Source organism: Danaus plexippus, assembly GCF_018135715.1.
Source record: "Danaus plexippus chromosome 18 unlocalized genomic scaffold, MEX_DaPlex mxdp_20, whole genome shotgun sequence".
NCBI classification, from domain to species: Eukaryota; Metazoa; Arthropoda; class Insecta; order Lepidoptera; family Nymphalidae; genus Danaus; species Danaus plexippus.
Window position 1 is genome coordinate 381,715 of NW_026869853.1, and position 23,570 is coordinate 405,284.

Genomic DNA, 23,570 nt, shown 5'->3' on the forward strand with positions numbered 1-23,570 from the left:
GACAGTATTATTTACCTGTACACATATTATTTAATATTTACAATCGCAATGTAAAGTTTACAATATAATATTTGTCAAGTATGCTCCTCTTTGAAAGTTTGTGTTTACGCCACATATAGTGGTTTTTAATCAAAGGTAAATTTGGAGATTAAACAACTGGATTGATTCAGTTTGCATAGAAAGGATAATTTGCATAATAACGTTTTGAATAGATAATTAGTTTTATTGTTTACAGTTCAAGGACTTCGTCTGTTTACGTAATTGTAAAAACACAGTAAAAGAAATACTTATCAATGTTTGAAAATGGCAGGAATTTGTTAAAATGTTTGTTTGCTTTGTTGCAATCGGACTACTCGATTGAATCCCAACTTTACTCTCATTTCTATATAATTATAACACAATCGTGTTCAGTTCTTATTTGTGATCAAGTTACTAGTGTTGATTAGACACTAGGTCGTTCATTGCTGCTGAACAAACTCCTCGATTGAACGCAAAGTCGAACTGCAAACAATATCATCATTGTATTTGTACTGAAACAACAAATTTGTAGCTAGCTTTAAATGCAAGACCGACACGCTGGCACACACTCACTGTGTGTACTAAGACAATATGTTTGAAACACTACTACGATCTTAAGCAAGGCGACAAAATGAATCTCCGCTCGCGACTGATACGGCCCAATTCAAACAGTCAGCGCCATTTTGTTTTGACAAGCGGCTATCCTGGCGGCCGATGTGCAAACAAATTCAGACCTTATGCTAACATGATAAGTATGATATTACAATCGGATAGAGATCATGTAGAAACATCGGAAATTAAGGGAGGACTAGACACGATTCTGTTTGCCGTTTATCGTGGTCCCAGGACGAACTTACAAATATTTGACGTGTCAATTTTGTGAATGTTGACCGAGAATTGCGGTTAATATTACCGACCCGAGTAACCTGGTGCGCGGTCATCCTTTAATTAAATGACTAAAATATTACAACAGTCGTTTTGTTTAGTTTGTAACATTGATTTACATCGTCTCCAGATGTTTGTTAATGAATCGGATTTAAGCTAGTTGTTATGTGAACGTTTAAAGTTTTAAATATGTCGGGTAAGTGAAAGATTAACTAGGTATTCCCTTTAAACAAACCAGTTACATAAATTAATTAATACACGTTTGAGTTCAACGTGTGTTTAAGTAACTGAAAGTAAATATTATATTGATAAAATTATATTGTTTTCTCTGGTCAAACAACGTATTAGATCATATTTTTCCAAGCCAAAGTTAGGAAATAAATAAAATAATGAAATAAAATAATGGCAATTAGGCGCTGTTAAAAATATTTGCAAACAGAATGACCGGACAGTAAGTAAAGCGTTGTAACAGCTTGTTAGGGCATATTGCTCGTTACCGCGACTATTTATTTTCGAGTGGCAACATCGAAGAGTCTATAAACAAAAAAACACTTGGGCGACTATTTTCAATGACAACAATGCTGAGCACCTCGTAGCTTTAAGAGTGAGGTTTGGAGTAGGCACTCACTTTTCGCGACATAGGTATCGGAGTAGGGGCTCTCGGTATAGTATTTTCATTGTGTGCTTTTAATTTTGAGTGCGCGAACTAGCTCGCTCTCCCGGGACGAATGTTTGCGAGGGTAATATTTGCTTCCGCTGTATAATTCAGCCGCCCGCCATATTTGCCAAAGAGCAATCATTTTAATATCGTCAGGCATCACATTAGGGCCGAGTGGGATACTTACTTTATTAAATGGATTAATTTTTATAATTGTTTAAATAAATTAATTGAATCCTGGATGACGTACCTATCTCCCTTCAGCCAATTAATATATATATAAAGCAATATAAAATCAAAAAATAAAACGTTGCCTTATTATTTATTAAATAAACTTTAATACAAACATTCTCTAAACGTAAGTTACCAAGTATGTAGTTTAACAAATTAATTTCCTATTAATTAGTAGGTTTAAAACAATTAAATAATACATGCGTTTTTAACGCCATCTAAACGTTTTTTAACAAACAACTTACATTACCCGTTTACAAAATAGTTTAAAGTTTTACCTGCAGATGGCACACCGTGGCCGTAACTACTTAATAAGATGGACACCTCACACCACAAAAACAATTGAAAATGTTATGGTCAGTTCGCGACTTTAATTGAAATTTGTTATTTTAGGGATAGTAGTAAATAAAGTAATATTCTAATCGGGAAGTCCTCCATGATTTGAATCCGACTCGTGTCGATTTTTCATTCTTTATTTTCTATAGGAATTTTAATTCAACTATTACCTCAACATTTTAGTTGTTACAGATAATATTTTATCTCAGATCTAACACTATTAAAATTAGCACTACTCTCCAAATAACTACTCGTGAGGATCATCGTTAACTTAGGCTTTTAGTATTTCATGGTCTGCGATAAGTCTAGAGTAAGTTGCAATGAAAAATCCACATACATATTGTTTGGTAAAAAGTCATTATAGAACCCAATTTATAACAAATAGAAAGCCGCTGGAACCAGTCATTCACAAATTAATGACACAAAGATTAAACAAATGCAGCCTGATATTGCCAGATTAAAAATTCCAGACAAATAAAGTAATCTGTGTCATGTTCTATTGCCTCTACTTCTTTTTATTTATGTTGTACAAGTTAAAAACTAAATTGCTTAAATTCTAATTTAAATATATTAAAGGATTAAAATTCATTTCTCATTATTAAATTACACCTGTTTTCGACCCTTGAATATGTAAAAAAAAAGCAACTAAATAGGTACAGGTGTGGAAGTGTCAGGCATATTTCAGTAGGTGCTGCAAAAACTTCTCACAACTTTAGCTTCGTGAAACGTCTTGCAAAAAGGCTTATTGGTGACCACGATTTGGCAATAACCAATCTTATCAAACTGAAGCACCAAGACCAGTCTCATAATATTTTATAGGATATAGAGGGTTGTGTGTATATATAGTTTGGAGTGTGCCCAGAAATTAGACAATATAATTACTTGACCAGCTTTTTTCATCTCCATCATTTCATTGAGACTTCCCCCTTCCTATTGCTCACAGAAAAGAGTTGGAACTGTTCGCCTGAATCTGTGTTAACTTCTACTAAAAATACGTGTTTAATTTAAACAAGAGTTATAGACAATTTCGGAATAGTGCGTTTATTTCCATCGGATTTATTTCCAACAATCAAATGGCGGAATGATAATCAAACTCTATCCAGATTCTATCTAAAAAAAATATCTGTCATTCAAGATCATCTTTTGGCATTCAAAATACAATGATTTGTGAAAATTATACTTAACCTTAGTCCTGTTTAATCATTTATTATATACTTACTATATAAGTTGCTTAATTATTATTTATGTACGTAACTTTTGTATTGTTTAAGCCACTAGGTGATGGTGAAAATATAATTAGTCTTTAAAAAAAGTCGCCATATTCCATTAGACGAACTCTTTCGTGTTTTGCACCAAGCCGTTTTTTACCATACCATAATCATTAAATAGTTTTTTTTCATTAAATATCAGCTTATTAGAAAGCAGAAAAAGCAAGAACGAAAAAAAAAAACAAAATCTTTTGACTTAATAATTTACCATACATTTCGCAGTGTCCGAACTGTACTTTATGTGTAACTGGTACAATTTTGCCCTGCATGGCTGTATATATAACTATGTCAATTTGCCCAGACATATCTCTATTATAAAATAGTACTCAAGAACTTAATTTTGACAAATAATATTCACGACAAAAAAGGCCGTTACTTCAATCCTTATAATAATAATTTTGTATTTATTAAAAAAAAACACGTAATATCAGTTTTATGTTAGTCTTTTATGCTCTTTCGATTAAATTATATTGATTATCAAACTACCCGATCACGTTTTATATAGAAAAATTAAAAATTGCGGATTTTTTCGTCTATGGACACAAAACTATCCATGTCTATGACAACATTAGGCTGGTAATATATTCAAAATAAGAATTTTAAATACCATTAGATAAGGAAATAATTAAATCAAATTTTCATATAAAATATATTTATTAACTTACATTTTATGTATCTAGTCTAATGTAATGCATATGTGCATACAACCCTTTATATTCTTAAATAAAATTAAAATTTAAATATAAAAATGTCATGTTATAAGAAATTCTTCACATAATTTTTAAGTTACAATAACTGAAATCGAGTGTTTAAAACTTATTTATAATAGATTCAAAGTAATATTTAAACATATAAGTTATTTATCAAATTATATATATTTTTTTTAACATACTATGTGACATAATTAATTTTAAAATAATGAAATTTTCTTTAATATTGTAGATGTGAGCCATGATTGATAAAAATTTGCAAAATGTATGAAACGGCAGAAATGATGGCAATGCACAAGAATATTGGAAGACGATTCTACCAAATTGTTTTTCATATAAAATTTCAATGTGAATAAACATGTATAGTTTGTATGGACCCAGTTACCCTTTAACCATTAATAATAAGTTAGTTAGTTAGTTCATGATATAGGCAGATCATTCTACAACTAATTCAAATTCTTCAATATTTTCACACATCGAGTTGAATCCTGCCGCCCATGCTTCCGCTTCTTTTTCCTGAAAAATATTTTATGTTGCCATTATACAAAATTTCTATAACACATTGTTATTATATATTACAAAAAAAAAAAAAAAATTTTTATTAATTTCTCTAAACAAAACATGCAATGGCACAATAATAGAAATCTTTATTACCTAATTCCATGCTGAAAACATTGTTTAAGTTTAGGTTTAAATAGTCACTATAAGGAAAGTCTGCAAGCTTAAAAGTAATTAAACATGAATAGACTATATAAAAAAAATATGTCAGATAATATAAAAAATATATATAATAAACAATTTCATCTCTCACTTGAGTAATTATTGTAAATACTTACCTCCTTTTTAGACAACTTCTGTTTCTTTGTTACTCTTTTCTTGGTTGGTTTTTTTATTTGGATGGTTGGCAGTGTGAAAGATTCATCCATTTCGTCACCGCTTGATTCATCATCAGTGTCACGACTGTCATCACTGTCCTCAACCGCTCTTTGCCTGAACATCACCCTTTTGGGCTTACTGTAGCTTTTGCGAATTGGCTGGAAATGTGAAAATATAAATAAAATTAACTAAGAAAAATATCTCTGTTTAGAGTAATATTTTTAAGTATTACAATCACCGCTGATTTGTTAGTGTTGTAGTGTGTTATGAGTAGTGTTAAAAAAGCAAATAGCCAAAGGAAAATAAATTATCAACTAAATTAAATAGAAATACTGTCACATGTAGGATATAAATAATTCTAGTAATATTATAAATGCTAAAGTTTTGTCAACATTAAAAATAAAATTTACTGAATAGATTTTTCTTTAAATTTCAGTTAATGTACCTTAGACATCAGAATAATATATAGGCGATAATTTATCATTTGATTCCAGTTAGTTTGCAAGAACACATCATAGTTAAATAAAACATGGTAGTTAACAAAAAAACAAGTTAAATGAAGCAGACAACAGATTTCCCTGACTGTAATTGACAATTGTATTATATTAATTACATATTCATTATTTTACTTATAACAATATGGACAATGGAGACCAAGTCGCAGATAAAAACTAGTATATAAAAAGTTTATACCTTATGATGATGTACCACTTCAATATCTTCAAACAGATGCACTGATTGTGAATCCTCATTGTCCTCAGTCGGATTGACATTAGTTACCTCGGTATTGCCAGCAATAGATATTTCAGGGAAGACAGGAGGTTCGGTAGCAGATTTCATGTTTTCATAAAGTTCATTTGCTTTGTCAAAGTTTTGAAGTATTTTAGTTTTTGCAGCAACTGGTAACACTGGTCTGGACGGACCTTTAAAAGTATTAAGCTCTTGAAGGGCTCGTCTAGGTTGAGATTTTGTAGATCTATGTTTCTTTTTAGTTGGTGAAGTGTTTTCTTGATCTTCGGATTCATTGAAACCAAAAAATGTCAAATCCTTATCATTTCCATTGGATTTTTCAGCACTTTCTGAGTCATTTTCCTTGTCTTCCACAGAGGAGTCATTATTTGTGTTGGTTTCATTTGCATTATTTTCCACGGGCATGCCTTTGTTGGGTGTCCTGCTTGTTTTTGAGCTTGGTAAGGTTTCTTTAGCTGGTGTATTTTCTACATTCACAAAGGAGTGTGTTACATCTTCAAAGAGTGAATTATTTTTCACTGGACTTGACTTTTTCTTCTTCTTATTAGCACTTCTCTCAACAACTTCCTTTATAAAGGACATTATGCTTGTCTGTTTCAAGTTAGGGCTTTCGCTGATCTCAGGTAATGATTCATTAACTGGTACTATGGGGGTGTAGACATGTTTTTTCTTGGTGTCATTAAAGTTAATAAAAGAACTTTCAAGGGCTGGCGTCATATTTGGTTTAACATATGTGTTGATTTGCCATTTTATGGGCAAATTACCAAATTCAATCCTCCACGGACTTGCCGTTGGATGTCTTATTGATTGGTTCATACTACTGCTAGCAGCGGGCTGTTCATCAAAGAAGCTCAACTCTTGTAAATTCAAAGGATCATCAATGTTGGCTGTGTTCGTGGTATTCAGTTTAGGAGTTTTGGTTCTGGTTGGAGTGTTGACAGGAGAATAGTTAAGATTGTCAGTATCTGCCTGAATGTCAAAAGCTGTATCCTCAACTCTAACAGAATTATTGCCCACATTTTCGTTAGCATTTGTTCCAATATCTCTATTGACAGTCTGATTTATGTCATTTTTTTGCTTCGTCATTTGATTTTTGTCATTTACTTTATGACCAGCGGAAATTACTTGATTTGATTCAGGATTTTTACTACTTGATGCTTGGTCATTAGCTTCCTTAGGATTTTGTTCTAAAACTTTGTCTGGTGCCACCGTGTTCTTTAACACAGCAAGTGCTTTTGCTAAATTTTTCTCATAATTACTTTTGTAAGTGACTTTTCTAGGTTTAGATGGTTTTTTGGAGACATTTTTCTTCTTTTGCTTTTTAGCTGGAGGTGGTTCTTCAGAAGGGTCAAATGTAAATTCATACACATCAGCTTTATTGGAATTTCTTTTAAGTGATTTTTTATCATCTAATATTTTTATAGAGAAGTCTATATCTCTGATTTTATTTCTCTCAGCTTTTGATTTATTTATACCTCTCTTTTTATCTGGTGACTTTTGCACAGCTTTTAATGAGTTATTCTTATTACTATTAGCATTATTGTTTGTGTCTGGCAACTTTTTCTTTAAAAAACTTGTTATATGAGATTGTTTTGGTGACTTGTGAGGTGTAGTCTGAGCTTCATTAAATTTTCTTTTGCTATCCTTTTTAACAATTTTTTTCGGTTGTAACTTCTTTTCTGACACTGTCTTTGACCTCAATTCTCTTTTAGTTTGCTTCACAGACTGTGTCTTTGGAGCTAAAGGAGTACTTGAATTAATTGGTAGCACTGATAAAAACTTACTAGGGCTTGTGGAACTATTGTCAAACTTGCTTGGTAAGCGGCATATTCTCTTAGGTCGATTTATGATTATACTGCTATCATGAATTTTATGTGGAATTTTAACTGGAGTCAGAAGGACAATAGGTACTTTCAGTTTTGGTGATGCAAAATTTGTGTTAACAGAAGGTGAAGGTGAATTAGATTTCTTGGAAATGACTTTTTCACCATCATTTTCAATGTATCGAGTAGGAACTCGTCTTGCCCTTTTTGGCCTCTCAATCGTTTCTGTAACACTAGGTTTACACACTTTACCCTTCTTTTCAATAGGTGCTGATTTTGGTGGTACTGTTTCACAAGTTAGTATTGAAGTATTATCATCAGAAGCAGAGTTGGTTTTATCACCTAAAACTTTTCGTTGAGGTCTTAAATTGTTGTCTGTATTTATTTTCTGTTTAAGTTTAACACACGCATTTTCTTTTGAAGCTTTTAAAGCTTTAGTGTCTCTAATCTTGACTGGCATGACGAAATGGATAACTAAGCAAAACACATATTTGGATAGTACCAGCAATTAATAAAATAGTCACTTGAAATTCACTTTCAGAACTAGTCACAGATGTATTCGTTTTATTAATTTATAATATAGCTACAAAGCTTCCATTTAGCTAATAATGACATTCATAGTTTATAATTTTCGCTCCTTTTTCGATGTTTGACATAAACATTGAAAACTTTACACTAAGTAATGGACAGATAACAAAAGAAAATACCTACTATAGATATTCGAAATTGTCACTGTGACAACATACAGTCTAAATAGCAAATATGTATAAACAAGTGATTAGAATAATAATAACCATTTCTTCAAAATATAAGATAAACGTCTCTTTAAAATATACTCTAAATAATACATACCTTAAATGTTACGCTATGGAAAAATTTATAAAGTACCAATATTAATTCAAGTAAAACTAAAACTTTAAAAAGTATATTCTCACATCTACTAAAATATAATATTTCTTTTTCATATTTACTTTCATATTTATATATTTTTACTATTATTTCTCAGTGTCATATGTTATTTAAGCGAAATTTAATTAATGAGATAATTATTGCAATGGCAATAATTATTTAAACTGTAATCGTTAAATCTTGCCTTATAACAGTCGTTGTAGTTTTGAAAGTTAATGAGAGCTGTATTTTTCATTTTAGTCTTTCTATTAAAGCTTTAAGATTTTGTTATGTGTTTAATGTTCTGTAAGAAACGATTATCATTTTTTTATATAAGTGAAGTAACTTGTCTGCTTTAAGGTAGTAATTAAAACCTATTTGTACCTAAACAAAATTTAAGTTACTGGTTGGCAAGAAAAAATCTACACACAAAGCAAAACAAAATCCGTCAAATTATTGAATAACGGTCATGATTAAGAGGACATGAAAAACAGTTTGGGTGGAACTCGGACCTGGATATAGTTGAGGTTTTTCTAAACGATACAAAATGGTTGACGGTGAAACCAATAAAGGGACTATAGACACCGTGCAGGTGGCATTAAGGATAAGGCCTTTGATGAGAACAGAGATTGAGCGAGGGTGTGACGAATGTATTGACGTTGTATCTGGAGAACAACAGGTGCAAATAAAAGACCTGGCCTTTACTTACAATTATGTTTTCCCTCAACATATCAACCAGCAAGAGTTTTACGACACAGCAGTTAAAGGACTTATCGGGAAACTATTTCAAGGTAAAAAATATTTTAATTAAAGAAAAGCTTCTTGCAAAAATCATTCGATTCACAAGAGAAAGACCAGTTATAAGATTAATTTGAAATGTGACACTCTTGAACATAATAAACACTCTTTCGTGTATTTATTCATTTCTAACACTTTTAAACGATTTTATAAGCTACAGATGCCTTTTCACCTTAACACAGAAAGCATACATAGCAAAATTTATATGCTGTATATCAAAAAAAGGATGAATATTTCAGGATACAATGTTACAATACTCGCCTACGGCCAAACTGGATCAGGTAAAACCTATACAATGGGAACAAATTATTCTGGATCTGACGGTGACTCAACTAAACTAGGTAAATGAAGCAATATTTTACACAAAAATTTATAATCTGAATTTTCTCATGATACTAAAAATCATTTGGAGTATACTAATGAATAAATAAATTAATTGAAGCCTTCAATACTAGGCCAGCAAATAATGTATATATATTCTAATGGAGATATTAAAGAGATTTTGCTTTGGACTTTTAAGCCAAGGTTTCCCAAACTTTTTCGTCAACTGTCCACTTTGAGAATAAATTATTTTTATAGGGGCCCCCATTTTTTCATTTACTGCAAAACCACTATAATTTATCCTAGCTAAATGGAAATCACCCCCCAGGCCTAACAATGTCCCTATTTTATTCAGGGTCTCATACCACCCACTTTAGGCCTCCAGCGCAGCAGCAAACATTTCTGGAAAGGCTGTTCTACGCTAACATCATTTTGCTACAGATCTATATAAGGCTAAATTATCCATACAGATGACAATTCTTCTATAGTTATATTTCCTAAATGTTTATTTCAGGTGTAATTCCCCAAGCTGTAGCTGATATATTTGACTTCATCGAGACCCATGAAGACAAGTTTATATTCAAAGTGTCTGTCTCCTTCATGGAGTTGTATCAGGAGCAATGTTACGACCTGCTCTCCGGCAAGGAGAGGGGTCATAGTATTATAGAAATTAGGGAAGATATAAACAAAGGCGTCATTTTACCTGGTGAGAACTTGTCTATGGTTTTCAATAGTGTTCTAAACTCAAATTATAAAAGGGATTCTATTACTGAGACTGTGTGTCTGTATGTTACTAGGCAGTAACTAATGAACCATGATAGATATTTTAAATTTATTTATTTGTTTTTGATGTTTTTGTGCGATATTTATATAATGGTCTTAATAGTTATATTTATATTTATGAGATCTTTTTAATATATTTTATATTACAACAGAAAATAAAGGCATAAATTTAATTTTTTGAATAAGTGATTGGATGTTACTTTTGATTATTATCTGATGTGATGATTAGTACAAAATGATGATGCAAAAACTCATTCTTACTGTAATACTAGAATAATAGTACTTTTATACCAATATTATGTAATTTTATAAATTAAGGTTTTTTTCTTAATAGAAATGTATCGTTCAAGGTATAACTGAATTGCCGGTTGCATCAACTCGTGAAACTATGACAGTGTTAGAAAGAGGATCATCTGGCCGAGTGACCGGTTCCACAGCGATGAACCAAGCGTCGAGTCGTAGTCATGCAGTATTCACAATAGTAATTGCTAAAGAGAGCAGAAGTGATAAGTAAATATCTCTCTATGTCTGTACTGTTAAATTTTTCTCCAAACCATCCCAAATTAACCGTCAATAGCTAAAATTTATAAGTGTATGTAAATTTATACACCAAAAATACCCTTAAATTGTGGTTTAAGTGAGTGCATACACTTAATGGGTGTGAATATATTTAGTGCGGGCTCTGTCCCCAACTTCAGCTCAAAATAATAATTAATATTTCTGTACTAATATCCAAAGTTTTAAAAACAAATATGAAACGCCCAAGTTTTTGTTGTTAGCAGTGATCAGCTATCTGCTAGCTGAACTTGCGTCAATATCCTTTCAGACATATCAGGGCTTAAACGGAACAAACAGACAAATAGACTATTTTACTTGTCATATATATATATTAACTAGCAGTTATTTAAACTCCTCATTAATGTCATTTTAATATTCATAACATTGATCTTCTCTTTGTAGAGGATAATGGCTTACTGCTGCCAAACTAACTAGACAGCTTTGCAAAGGGCTTTATATGAACTTTTCCTTCTCTTGCCCGGGTGTTATGTGGGTCGCCGCTAGTGTAGTAGTGGTCACAGTTTGCATTCTTAGGCCGCGCGCGGTGCACGTAACGAATATAAATATATATATAGTATGGAATACTTTTACTTCAGGAATTTAGCAACAACATCGAAGTTCCATCTCGTGGATCTGGCTGGCTCAGAGCGTATCAAGAAGACTAAGGCCAGCGGCGAACGACTCAGAGAAGGTGTCAAGATCAACCAAGGCCTACTGGCTCTAGGGAACGTTATATCAGCCCTCGGCGACGGAACCAATAGGAGCTTCATCAGCTACAGGGACAGCAAGCTCACGAGATTACTACAAGGTAAAAGATAAATAACACGATTGAATCATTACAAGAATATGGAATTTTTGAAAAGGTTCTTTCTATGCAACCTCAAACTGTCTTAATACATTTTCATCTGTAGGTAATGTACTAACAAAAAGACATTCTGTTATAATTAATAGAAACATTTTATTGTAAGTCCTAGATATGTATAGCTTATCAAATGTGAAGCTTAATTTTGTATACGCAGCCTTGCAGTGACAGGCTGTGTGATGAATAAAGAATTTCGTCACAATCGCAAAGTACATATATAGAATTATTTATAATATATATAATAAAATTTTCCTTAATAAGTATTTTTAGTATAGAAAACTAATTCTCTCTCAAAATTCTATCTCATATATATATATATTTTAATGTATGATGTCTTAACATTGTTTAAGTTACTTTCCAAAGCGCAGTATGGCTGTATGGTATAATTGTTATATGATGTTTTATATCAGACAGCCTGGGCGGTAACTCGTTGACATTGATGGTGGCGTGCGTCAGTCCGGCCGACTACAACCTGGACGAGACCGTGTCCACGCTACGGTACGCGGACAGAGCCAGACGTATACGGAACAAGCCTGTTATTAACCAGGACGCTAAGGCTGCTGAGATTGTAAGGTAATGTGCGACGTCATAGGCGATTATTATCTGATCATTAGTTAAATGTTACCTGATCGATAGTTAGGTATTGTCAGGGAAGTTTGATGTAGAATGTTTTGTTATAACTTTTTAGCATTTTCAAATTGTTTTCAATAGTCTGTTCCTAGTCGTTGCTGATCATAATGACATAATCAAAACGTCAGCTAAAATATAAAATACGCGAATAAAATCGGAATATAATTTTATATCGGTATTTACGGAAAAAAAATATTTAGAGAGATAAAATTTGGTAGATTTGATAGACGTTATTTAGGATTTTTTTGCTTATTTAGCAGGAAAATTCGTGAGTTTTAATAAGGCAGTCCAAATGTGATATGAGCTCTGTAATGCTGTTTATTATGTAATCATATTCTTTTTCAGTAAAAAAAAAAATTAAGCAAAAAGACCTCTGCATGTCACAATGTTTGTTTCTCCCTAAACAAATAAATACATACTTAATGTTAATATCACTTGTCAGTTATACTCAAATTTAAAAAAAGTAACAAAACCTAATAGAAACTAAAGAATATCACGATTTTTTTTACTATGATTATTATTTGATTATTCTCTTTATGACGGTTGGAGTTGTATTAGACTCATCTCCTTGGTTTGATATAATAATTCGCCTTAACAGGTTGAACAATTTGGTTAACGAGCTCAGACTGCAACTGCTCGGGAAGCTGCCCACCATAAGCGAGCAGAACAATGAACAATTGCAAGAAGAATTAGACAGAGAGAGAGCAAAGTACTCTGAGTTGCTCAAGAAACACAAACAAGTCACCGAACACTTGAACAATATGTTGATAGAAAACACGAACCTGTGCGAGAAGGCGCTCCTGGCCGAGGCCGCCAAGGATAAAATAGAACGCAAGCTGAACGAAATGACGGAGCACTGCAACCAGACCATAGAGCATCTGAACGTGACGGACACCTCGCAAGACGACGCGCAGAGGTCGACGGTAGTGGACTACTTGAAGGAGATCAAGATGAGGCTGGAAGACTTACAGTCCGTCAATCTGAAGACTAACGAGGAGCTGATCGATCACGAGATAAAGCTGTCGTTCGTTAAAGAGGACGTGGACGGGGAGAAGGCGGACGACGACGTGATGCTCAACGAGGACCAGGCCGTGCTGGAGGAAGAGAAGCGAGCCATGGGACAGGTGAGAGTTAACAGACATAGAGGGGCTTGCTGAAGCTATAAGAATATAATATCAATAATTTTGAATAAATCATAATCGATTCATATATATATGTATGTATATATATAGTGTACAAGTTCGAATCCAGCTCGTGTCTATTATTTTTTTATTAAAAAACTTTGAAATGGCCAGCATGTAATATTTTATGGCACACACAATACTATAACACTTTTGTTTACAGGTCGCACTCAATCAAGAGCTGCAAGAGCTTAACCGCGCTATGGCCATCAAGGCATCCGTGGTTCAAGCTATACTGGCCAACAACAAGGAAATATTGGACAGTCATAACAATCTGAAAGAAAACGAAGAAAGGATATCGCAATTAGAAAAACAAAGGGATGAGCTCATGCAGCAGTTGAAGCAGTCCAAGGTGTGTCCTATAATATATATACATACTAGCGCTCCCCTCCGGTTCCGCCCGGGTATAAAATCATATGATATAAAGCGCCAGATAGATTTATATGGGGTGGGGATTAATGCTGTATTGGATAAACTAGCCATTATTTGTCGAAAAAAAATAACAAAAAAAAAAATATTGTGGGATATTCATAGGAGCTAGACATCCACCATCGCGGAGTTTTCTGTACACCTCGTCAGTGAGTACAATACTTAGTGCATTATTTGATATATCTCGGCGAGTTCAGTTTTATCTATCAAAAATAAACCGCATCAAAATCCTTTGCGTAGTTAGGGACATAGGGATAGAGACAGCGACTGTGTTTTATACTACGTAATGATGATATACACACACATTCATACATATGTTTGTGTGTGTGTGTGTGTGTGTGTAAGTAGGTACTACAAGTATAGCGTATTTATAAACGAATAAGGTACGTTCATAACAATAATAAATGTATTTAAACGTTTCTTCAGAGCAAAGATCCCTCGATGGAAGAACGCCGTACGAAAGTTTCTACGCTGGAACAAGAGATATCAGACCTGAAGAGGAAGTGTCAGCAGCAAGCGAACATTATAAAAACAAAGGAAAAGAACGAGGCTAAGATCGCTGCGCTGAATGCTGAGCTGCAAGCCATGAAAGCCACTAAGGTAATAATAAGGACGTGTGTGAGTTGAGGGTTTAAATTATATAAATGTAAAAAAAATATACAATACAATGGGCTAGCTTTGTAAACAACATCTAATACAAAATATATTAATATTATACTGTATGTATAATAATGTACGCGTGTTCAATTAAAAAAAAAAACATTTTTTATTATTATTCGAAATAATTTTGAAATATCATAAAATAAAATCGGTTAAAAGGATGTCAGAGTTACGGTTTATTTTTTTAATTTTGATCTTACTTTATGGAACCAAAAAGAAAATGCATTAAATTACTATAATAGGGTTAATTAGGATTAGTTCAACGAATGCGATGTTTATATCAATATTGATTGATTAATGAATTCATAGCTTCGTTAATGTTGCCACGTCAAGGTTAAAATAATCCGTCAAATGCGTGAAGAGAGCGAGAAGTTCCGCAAGTGGAAGGCTGACAACGAGCGCGCCATGCTGCGGCTCAGGAACGAGGACCGGAAGCGCGCCACGGCCATGGCGAAGATGGAGTCTCTACACGCCAAGCAACAGAACGTGCTGAAGAGGAAGATGGAGGAGGCCGTGGCTGTCAACAGGAGGCTCAAGGTGGGAGACGTGTACAGGTTTGACGTAGGTACGGGAGCCAGCACGTAACTCGGCAAGAGACGATAGATGAGCAGAATTGCGATTTAGGTGTCATAGATATGATGCGGGCGGCGAGAACGAGACGCAACCACCCGTGCGCTGATGGATGTTCGCTCAAGAGTACACTTGCGAGCACTTCAGTTGGACCCGTTGTTTTTGTTACTATAAGCAGTTCCTTTCATTAATAATCACCAAAAGTGACCACTTTTTGTTGCACTCAGTGTACACGAGCAAAACTTATCCCCACTCCGGCAAAATCTTGGCAAGGTATATGCCGGCAAATATAATATATTATGTTTGTAATGTTATCATATTTTACAGTTTGGTAATTAAAATGTTTCTTTTGTGTTGATCATAATTTTGTAAATGTTATGCGTAAGTCAAGAAAAATTTAAAATATTTTCTTTATTTAAGGATATGGTATGAAATCAGGCTAATATTATATAGGTATCATGCTGTACGCGTGTTCTATTTTATTTGTATAATGAGATTTTATTTATTTAAATTAATTAAAACATAATATAATCAAAAATCGGTACAGGTTGTTACTGTTTATCTCTCGTGTCTTTATCATATTTTTGGAACACAAAAAAAATACATTAAATTACAACTTAAAAGATAAAATCTGCAAGAATTGTGTGTTTATATATATCTAACATAATGGCCTGATTTTTTCATCGACATGTCATAATAATAAGTTATTTATACGGGATTTATTCAAATAATAAAAAATAATGCGATTGTAGGAAGCTCTGGATCGTCAGAAGCACACGGCCATGAAGCGGAACGCCAAAGGCAGTGTGAAGGCTGGTGCGTTACAGCAGTACATAGAGCAGGAGTTGGAGGTGCATCTCAGTATAGTGGAGGCGGAGAGGTCGCTCGAGGAACTCATGGAATATAGGTAGAGTTACACAGACCGACGTGAATATACGGGTATAGCAACAGGTGTAGTTTCTGATAGCTGAGCCATATTTAAGACGATTTTTTGTTATACGAGTCGTTTTATGGCCGTCCATATTAGGAAACATGAGTTTTGTGTATCGTGAGTTCACATCTGTGGAAATGATATTCAAATTTCGGACGTTAAGGATAACTTTGTGAAGAATCTGTCCGATCGATGCCATTGTCTTTGTCTTTCTTTGCTATATTTTGTTTGTTAGCTTGAAATTTTTATTAGTATTTGTACGTCTTCAGCTAATAGACAGCAGGCTGAAATACAGATGAGTTGATAAAATATACCTACAGCACACATATAATTTAAACATACGTATTTATATATTAAGTTATATATACTTTTTGCGTGTTTTAGTTTAGAGTATATTTTGTTTAATATAAAATATATTAATTAATATCGCGATATTTACGTTTAGGTTCTATCTGACCATGACAAAGCTTGGAATTTAATACTTGGTTTGAATGATACCAAAAACATTTTCAACAAATTTTTCGTTTATCAGGGCCTGGATAACGGAACAGATTGAAAATCTCCGTAATAGTGCGGACGACGAAGCGAATAGAAAGAAAATAACGGAGCTGGAGGACGATCTCGCGCTGCGGAAGGCACAGATATCAGACCTACAGCAGAAGATACTAACAGCTGACCAGGGTATGTCGGGCGTGCCTACAATGGTACTTAATAAAATGAGATCTGAGACCTCCGCGAGTATTCATTTAAATTAAACTAAAAGTCATTGAATTGAATTCAATTTTTGCATCAATTTGGAGATTAAATATAGAATAGTAATAATGAGCAACCGTGATCACATCTCGTCTGTCCGGGAGCACGGCTGCTGCGACGGAAAGCAACTGAAACGTCGGGGGTGTAGCTATTAAATAGTTAAAATTACGCGTAGTGATCCGAAAATATTAGTTTTCGTTAATAAAATATCATTAACTATTTTACTATATTTAATCTTGAAGTTTATGCGAAAATACTATTCGAGTCACTTGTATATACTAACAAATGACTCAAAAAGCTCTAGAATTTTTATTTGCATTGAGTTATACTAATATTTTAACTATCAATATCATTATAATGAAAACTTGTGACTAAAAATATGTGATTGAATATCTGTAGAAAACAAATCGCGCACTCAATGGGACAACATACAGTCGATGCTTGAAGCGAAGGTAGCGCTTAAATGTCTTTTCGAGCTGCTCGTGGACGCTAAGAGGGAGCTGCAGAACCAGAGCGAGAAGGGCTACCAGGCGAGGTACGAGGAGATCAAAGAGACTTACGACAGGCTGGCCGTGGAGTTCGAGACTACTAAGACTGAGTTCGAACGACAACTGGCCTCGGTGAAGTTACAGAACGAGCAGAAGGTATATAAACTAATCGTTTAAAAAAATATATATTTTGGTCAAAATGAATTTAATTGTAACTACTTTAAAGATTAAATTAGTGTAAAGTATATAGATGCACCATTATCATAGTTTGTAATGCGAAAATCATTCAGTTAAGTTTAAAGATTAAATTAATATATTATTTATGAAATCACCCTTATATTTTTTGTATATAGCTAAGTGCACTAGTGGCGCTGCAGCGCGGCGTCGTTGGACGGGGTGAGCGAAGCGAAGCATGCCGTCATCTGCAGAATGTGATACAATACCAGCAGGACCGCCTGGAACAGCTGGAACAGGAGAACGTGAGTAGAGATAGATATATCCATGATATGATACGTATATATGGCTTTGCTTTGAGTCGTCATGCATAAATTACGTCACACCTTGGAGGGGAAGGGAATTGAAGGTTTTGTGACGTCTATCCTATATTACAATAAAATAAATTACAATTTCAATAAAAAAAAAAAACCTCAAATATGGTCTTCTCGTTATGAGATTATATCCTCTGAAGCTGCGCTATTCAAATGAGATACTGAAATTCTTTAGTTTCAATAGTAAGGTTCTGAGTAGGTTTAAATCCTCGGCTAGTGATTTCCTGCTGTGTGCGAGACCTTGGGTGCCATCTCAAATGCGACCACAAATTAAATAATAAAAATATGTGACGTCACTTGAAGGGGGGGATATGGAAATGTATAAGTTTGTGATATGGCGGGGGAGGATTGAATTAGTGTGCAGTATTTAATTAATATACTCTAACGTCACTAACGTCCAAAATAACATTTTTTTGGTTTAATACGCCACATTATGTGGTGAGTTAGTTCCGAACAATTTGAAAAACTAAATAACTACTAACTTCCTGTTTGAAATGTTGGTCATAGCTCAGGTGAATAGAAGATAGGAAGCCACAGAAGGGTTATCCGGTTTTTATTTACAAATATAATAATAATAAAAAAAAAACCCACAATAATAAGATCTAAGACTTTCGAGAGTGTTCTTTGAAATAAAACTAATATTTTTCGGATTTACTACCAGTTTATAATTTTTATTAACAACTTGCTCCCGACGTCTCGGTTACTTTGCAGTAACCGTGATCACGGCAGACGAGATGTTTTAAACGCACGACAGCTCATAAAATGATTGTTTCACAAAGTTTTCAATCTCACTTTTAATTTATTTCGGACAGAAAAAGTTGGCCGATGAATTAGAAGAGCTGAGGACGGCGAGCAAGAAGGCGAAGAAACGCAGCAAGAAGGATAGTTCGATGGAAGCTACAAAGAAGGTGGAATATGTAGAGCCCACCGACGAAGAGGACGACGAGGTCGAGGATCCTGACAAGGATCCTGACTGGAGAGCGACGCCTCTGTTCAAGAGAATACAGGTATACACTATCAGTGTAGAAGGATGTATCTGAAAATTGTTGCTTGTCCATCTCATACATTATAATCTAAGGATTTTGAGTATTATTTTTTTTCATGATGTCATTGTTTAACTTAGTAGTCTTCTGTCGTATTGAAGAATTGCGAATTAAAATGATATATGAAAGTAAAATAGATGCTAAGTGTGAGTGATTACAAAAAAAAATTGTAAGAATATTTTATTTTTTTTTCCATTATAAATCTTCGTATAATAAATCTGTATTGTATTTATTTCAGGCGCAGCGATCTCGTCTCACGATGAATTTCACTATGGACGAGAACAGAGCCATCAAGCGTTCCAACGACGGCGCGACGCACTGCACGTGCCGCGGCAGTTGCTCCACTAAGATGTGCGGATGTGTTAAATCGGAACGCGGATGCGGAACCGGATGCAGGTGTCAGGCGGAACTGTGCAAGAACAGGAGAGTGTCCTCCGACAGCGAGGATAAGGAGAATAATGTTAGTACATGAGTTTTAAATTAAATAGAATATAATAGTAATAAATTTATTGATATTTAATTATTATTAATAGTAGTATATATATATTGCCAGTAATTTCCATTTTGGGGTAAAAATCTCTTCCATAGACTGTGTTTTGTTGTTCTATGGCTATGGTTTGTCTATGCTCCAACACTATAAGGATAGCGAGCTTTGTTCACCAACCCGATTCCAGGCAGTGTGTATTATAATATAATTATAATGCGGAGCCCACAGGTTCGAATCCTGCTAGTGTTCATATTTTATTCTGTATTTCCTATAGTAGTCATAATTCAATTATCGTATTAATATTTTAAAATATAATTCCTCATCCACAGCCGTCCAGCACCGAGTACTCGCTAGACACGACACCGCCGTCTTCATACTTTGACAAACGGTACGTTGAGCGCCTCACACAGCGCGAGGCCGACAAACCAATATAAATTATATATGCAACAGATTCGAATCATCCGACGAGTTGAATCAAACGAATTGTGATGAAAAACCAGCGCCGAGTCCGCAGCAGATAGCGAGGCTGCGCCCCCAGTCCGAGAGAAGGTTGATAACTAGCGGCCGTACACAGAAATGGCTACTGGCTTTACTAATATACAACACGTGTGTCGCGCCGGTGTCCGAGTACTGCGCTAAGAGTCTCATTCAATACGGGCTAGACGTGGCCAAAGACAACGTCCTGTCTAGTATAATGAAATATATGACGCGAGAGGTTATTCTGATGTGATATCGGTTTGCGGACTATGCCCTTACTCTTATAATATTATGATGCATACATATATATTTTTTATATGGATATATATGTGTGTGTGCTATATATATAATCTGTCGTTCTAGGCACAATGAGAAGTACATGTTTTATAAAAACATATCCGGAATATGGCATATATTTAAAAGAAGGGACTCTATGTAACATTGTAAGTGCATAGTTCTGCAAAACTAGCTGATTAAATTTTTTTTTGCAGTTTGAATGATAATACACATTATGTAATATAGTTGAATTGTCTCTGTATTAATATAATTGGTTTAGAATATTTTTATATGTATATATGTATATGTACATATTGCAGAACTATGTATTAAGGATGCTTGGTTAGACTAGTTTTTAATATTTAGAAATGTTTTTGTATAACGTCGATAACGATATGCTCATAGTGCGGTCTGTTTAGACATAAAAATAGTGAACAAATAACAAAATTTTCCCAGAAAGTCAATTATTGGTGGTCAAAAATTGTCCCTATATTTTTTTTCCTGTGGGCTACGTTCGTGAGATATCGCGATTCAAATTTTTGTAGAGTTTTAAACATTTACAATTTTAGCTTGAGGAGTTTTTGTTGTTTAAACCTACCGTTTTAAATTTTGACCTTTGACCGCGAATAAATTTCGAAGGATACCTAGGATCAATGGGGACTTTTAAAACTTTTTTATACTCGCAATCCCAAGCTGTCGGCCAATATTTGGCTTTCGGAGTATTTTTGTTATTTCAAATGTCTATATTGACCAAACTGTTACCACAAGTTTGAATCGTCACACTGTATACGAAGCGTTGACAGTTTTCCATTTATTATTAACGTTGGCTATTGAGTAGTGACTTAAAACGCCTAGTGTGCAGTGTGACTATGAAAACTAGTGATGAGCACGCTGTATATTAGTTAAGTACTCAACTAGTTTCATAATTAATTGCATCGATAATTTCACATCACTATTTGAAGTAACTTGATTTGAAAATTTGTCTATCTTGTTTTTTTCAGAGATCACCTTGACGCTACGTATATAAAAAAAAAGAAAAGTTATTTTTTCCCACAAGACGCTACCAACGGCGAGGTTAAAAAGAAAATAACTGAAGGTGTGAAGACAGAACAAGTTTAATAATAACATAATATTTTAATAATATACATTTATAATTTTTTTTCATATGGCAATAATTTATATGTCGGTATTTATATTTCAGAGTGAAAAACTAGAGGATTAGAACACATTGGAATATTAATAAATTGTTTTGTGAGTGAAAAATGTATGTAATTAAAAAGGTGCCTTTGTTGTTAAATTGTGTATGAAATTGTGTGGTAACTGTCGTTGATAATTTAAAATTTTTAGAGTGGACCTCTTAATAAAAGTACATATAATAGTGTTTTTGTTATTAATTTATGCCTTATACCAATGTGATGAGACGTGGCGTAATTTATATATAAATATATATTATAATGGGCTTTCGGTTTGAGGGTGAGAGTTAAAATGATAGTATCAAATCCCATAGTTATTTTAAATCTGTTTTTCTATCGTTGGTCTAGGTCAGGTTAAGTATAAACTTTGGAATAAACATTTAAATCAATGAAATAAATTAAATTACATTCAGCTCATTGAAGTCGAATAATGATAAAAGTACTTTTTTTATTTATTAAAAAACTCTAAATTTGTTTTACAATTAATATTTTCATTGAATTATGTATATTTTGTATCTGTGTAACTTTGAAATGTACATTAATAGTACACATCGCATTCCTACACATTTCTGATTGAGAAGCTCAAGATTGTTTAAATTATTACTAATGACTCATTTAATTATTTTATATTTACATACTTTTTGCCTTAATGTGCAATCCAGGAACACAAAAAGTCTGAACTACTAAATCAACTTAATGAGAAGTTAAGTAATGAATAGTTTTAAAGGCGTAATTAATGAAAAAAAAAATATATTATTGAGCGATATGAAGAAAAACGTTTTATGTTGTAGCTTAATTAATGGTGTATAGATTCGATTCTAGCAAAACTTGACTGGGGAAATAACGGCTATCCGGTTACCTTTTCTAATATAAGATTATCTAGATGTATAAGATTTTTATTAAACCAATGATGAAGTTAAGTATTAGAAATTAATTTCATCTCACATCTCATTTTAATTTTATTCGTAATATGAAAATCCTTAACAAATGAACAACATTCATGCTACATGTCTGCACTTTTTCAGGACTGGAGTACACAAAGTACACATCTCAAAGTTATTTTTTCAATAATCAAAAAAGTTTTGTTATGTTTATTAAAAATTAACAAGCGTTTATAGCGTGCCTTTGTAGCACAATTCGAAGAGACATTTGCATACATCCCGTGATTGTGTTGAAAAGAATTCTAAACTATAAACCATTTGAACAAATAGCTAACAGTGTGCGTGATACGTTTTGTGTGTTTGTGTTTGATGGTGTTAATGGGTCCGCTGTTTACTGTCGCACCTCCCTAAAGATACGACAAGTCCATTAATATTTGAATAGTATAAAAAGATTTTTATACGGCTTTTGAAACGACTGTGACCTTAAGAGTCTTAACTTTGAAACACAACAGTATCCTACAATTTAAGGCAATCTTCAAATCTATGAGGATAGATAAAATAAATACTGTGTTATTTTAAAGTGAAAATTGTTACATCGTTACAATTAGCTTCCGTCTACCGCATGTCGCATTACAGCCAGCATTGGAGTAGGGGTGAAGTAAAAGGCATTCAACAGAACAGATAATGCTAATATGAAAGCAAAAAATTACTACATTATATTCGTGTGCCTTTTCATCAATGCTTTAAGTAAATATGCTTAGTTTTTAAAGGCGTCTATAATCTGTAATACGGAGATTAAAATTAAAAAGTCAGCATTAGTACTACCAGCAGAAAATTACTACCCAACATTGAAATATTTTTCAAAGATATAACGACACTTCCCTCGTATTTTCGTATAACTACAACACACTTCCTAATTAACTAATTATTTCTTATTAATCAAAATTAAGTGTAATTAATTCTTTTAGCTATATTTATTTATAATGATAATAAATTATTATTAGTTATGAACATCTTGCATAACTAGGACCTCTTTAGACTCTAATTGAATTTCCTTGACACCTCTTATTTACTTCGCATCTGTCACCTGTCATTCGGAGTCTAAAACAATTTACATAATATACAACCTCCTTTGAGCTACGGCCAAAAATATGGTAAAAAAATCGATTTCATTTGGTAAACTCTCCTTAACAACTTCAGATTGTTGTAGACCTGAGATCAATATAATTCTATATTCGCCCTTTAGAAGCTTTGTCTT

At 33.4% G+C, this 23,570-nt stretch overlaps 2 protein-coding genes across 4 annotated transcripts; one reads left to right on the forward strand and one right to left on the reverse strand.

Moving 5' to 3' along the window:
* Positions 1-4,031: 4,031 nt before the first annotated feature.
* LOC116773038 (probable myosin light chain kinase DDB_G0279831) lies at positions 4,032-8,225 on the reverse strand. Its single transcript, XM_032665407.2, has 3 exons — positions 5,676-8,225; positions 4,943-5,140; positions 4,032-4,622 (listed from the first exon to the last, which is right to left on the reverse strand). Exons 1-3 carry the CDS (start codon positions 8,013-8,015, stop codon positions 4,542-4,544), a joined length of 2,619 nt encoding a protein of 872 aa, XP_032521298.2. The 5' UTR covers positions 8,016-8,225; the 3' UTR covers positions 4,032-4,541.
* A 429-nt stretch (positions 8,226-8,654) lies between these two features.
* LOC116773138 (chromosome-associated kinesin KIF4) lies at positions 8,655-21,618 on the forward strand. Of its 3 annotated transcripts, none has more exons than XM_061528501.1 (20): positions 8,655-9,234; positions 9,481-9,582; positions 10,077-10,268; positions 10,696-10,855; positions 11,500-11,711; positions 12,176-12,338; positions 12,994-13,519; positions 13,740-13,928; positions 14,432-14,605; positions 14,999-15,202; positions 15,988-16,142; positions 16,699-16,847; positions 17,319-17,563; positions 17,761-17,886; positions 18,768-18,962; positions 19,237-19,458; positions 19,815-19,873; positions 19,936-20,034; positions 21,240-21,334; positions 21,440-21,618. In XM_061528501.1, the coding sequence occupies exons 1-20, from the start codon at positions 8,991-8,993 to the stop codon at positions 21,442-21,444; spliced, it is 3,516 nt and encodes a 1,171-aa protein (XP_061384485.1). In that variant the 5' UTR covers positions 8,655-8,990; the 3' UTR covers positions 21,445-21,618. The 3 variants fall into 3 exon arrangements, with proteins under 3 accessions (XP_061384485.1, XP_061384486.1, XP_032521425.2); XM_061528502.1 differs by lacking the exon at positions 21,440-21,618 and adding an exon at positions 20,326-20,405 and having other exon boundaries at positions 21,240-21,330; XM_032665534.2 differs by lacking the exon at positions 19,936-20,034.
* Positions 21,619-23,570: the final 1,952 nt, after the last annotated feature.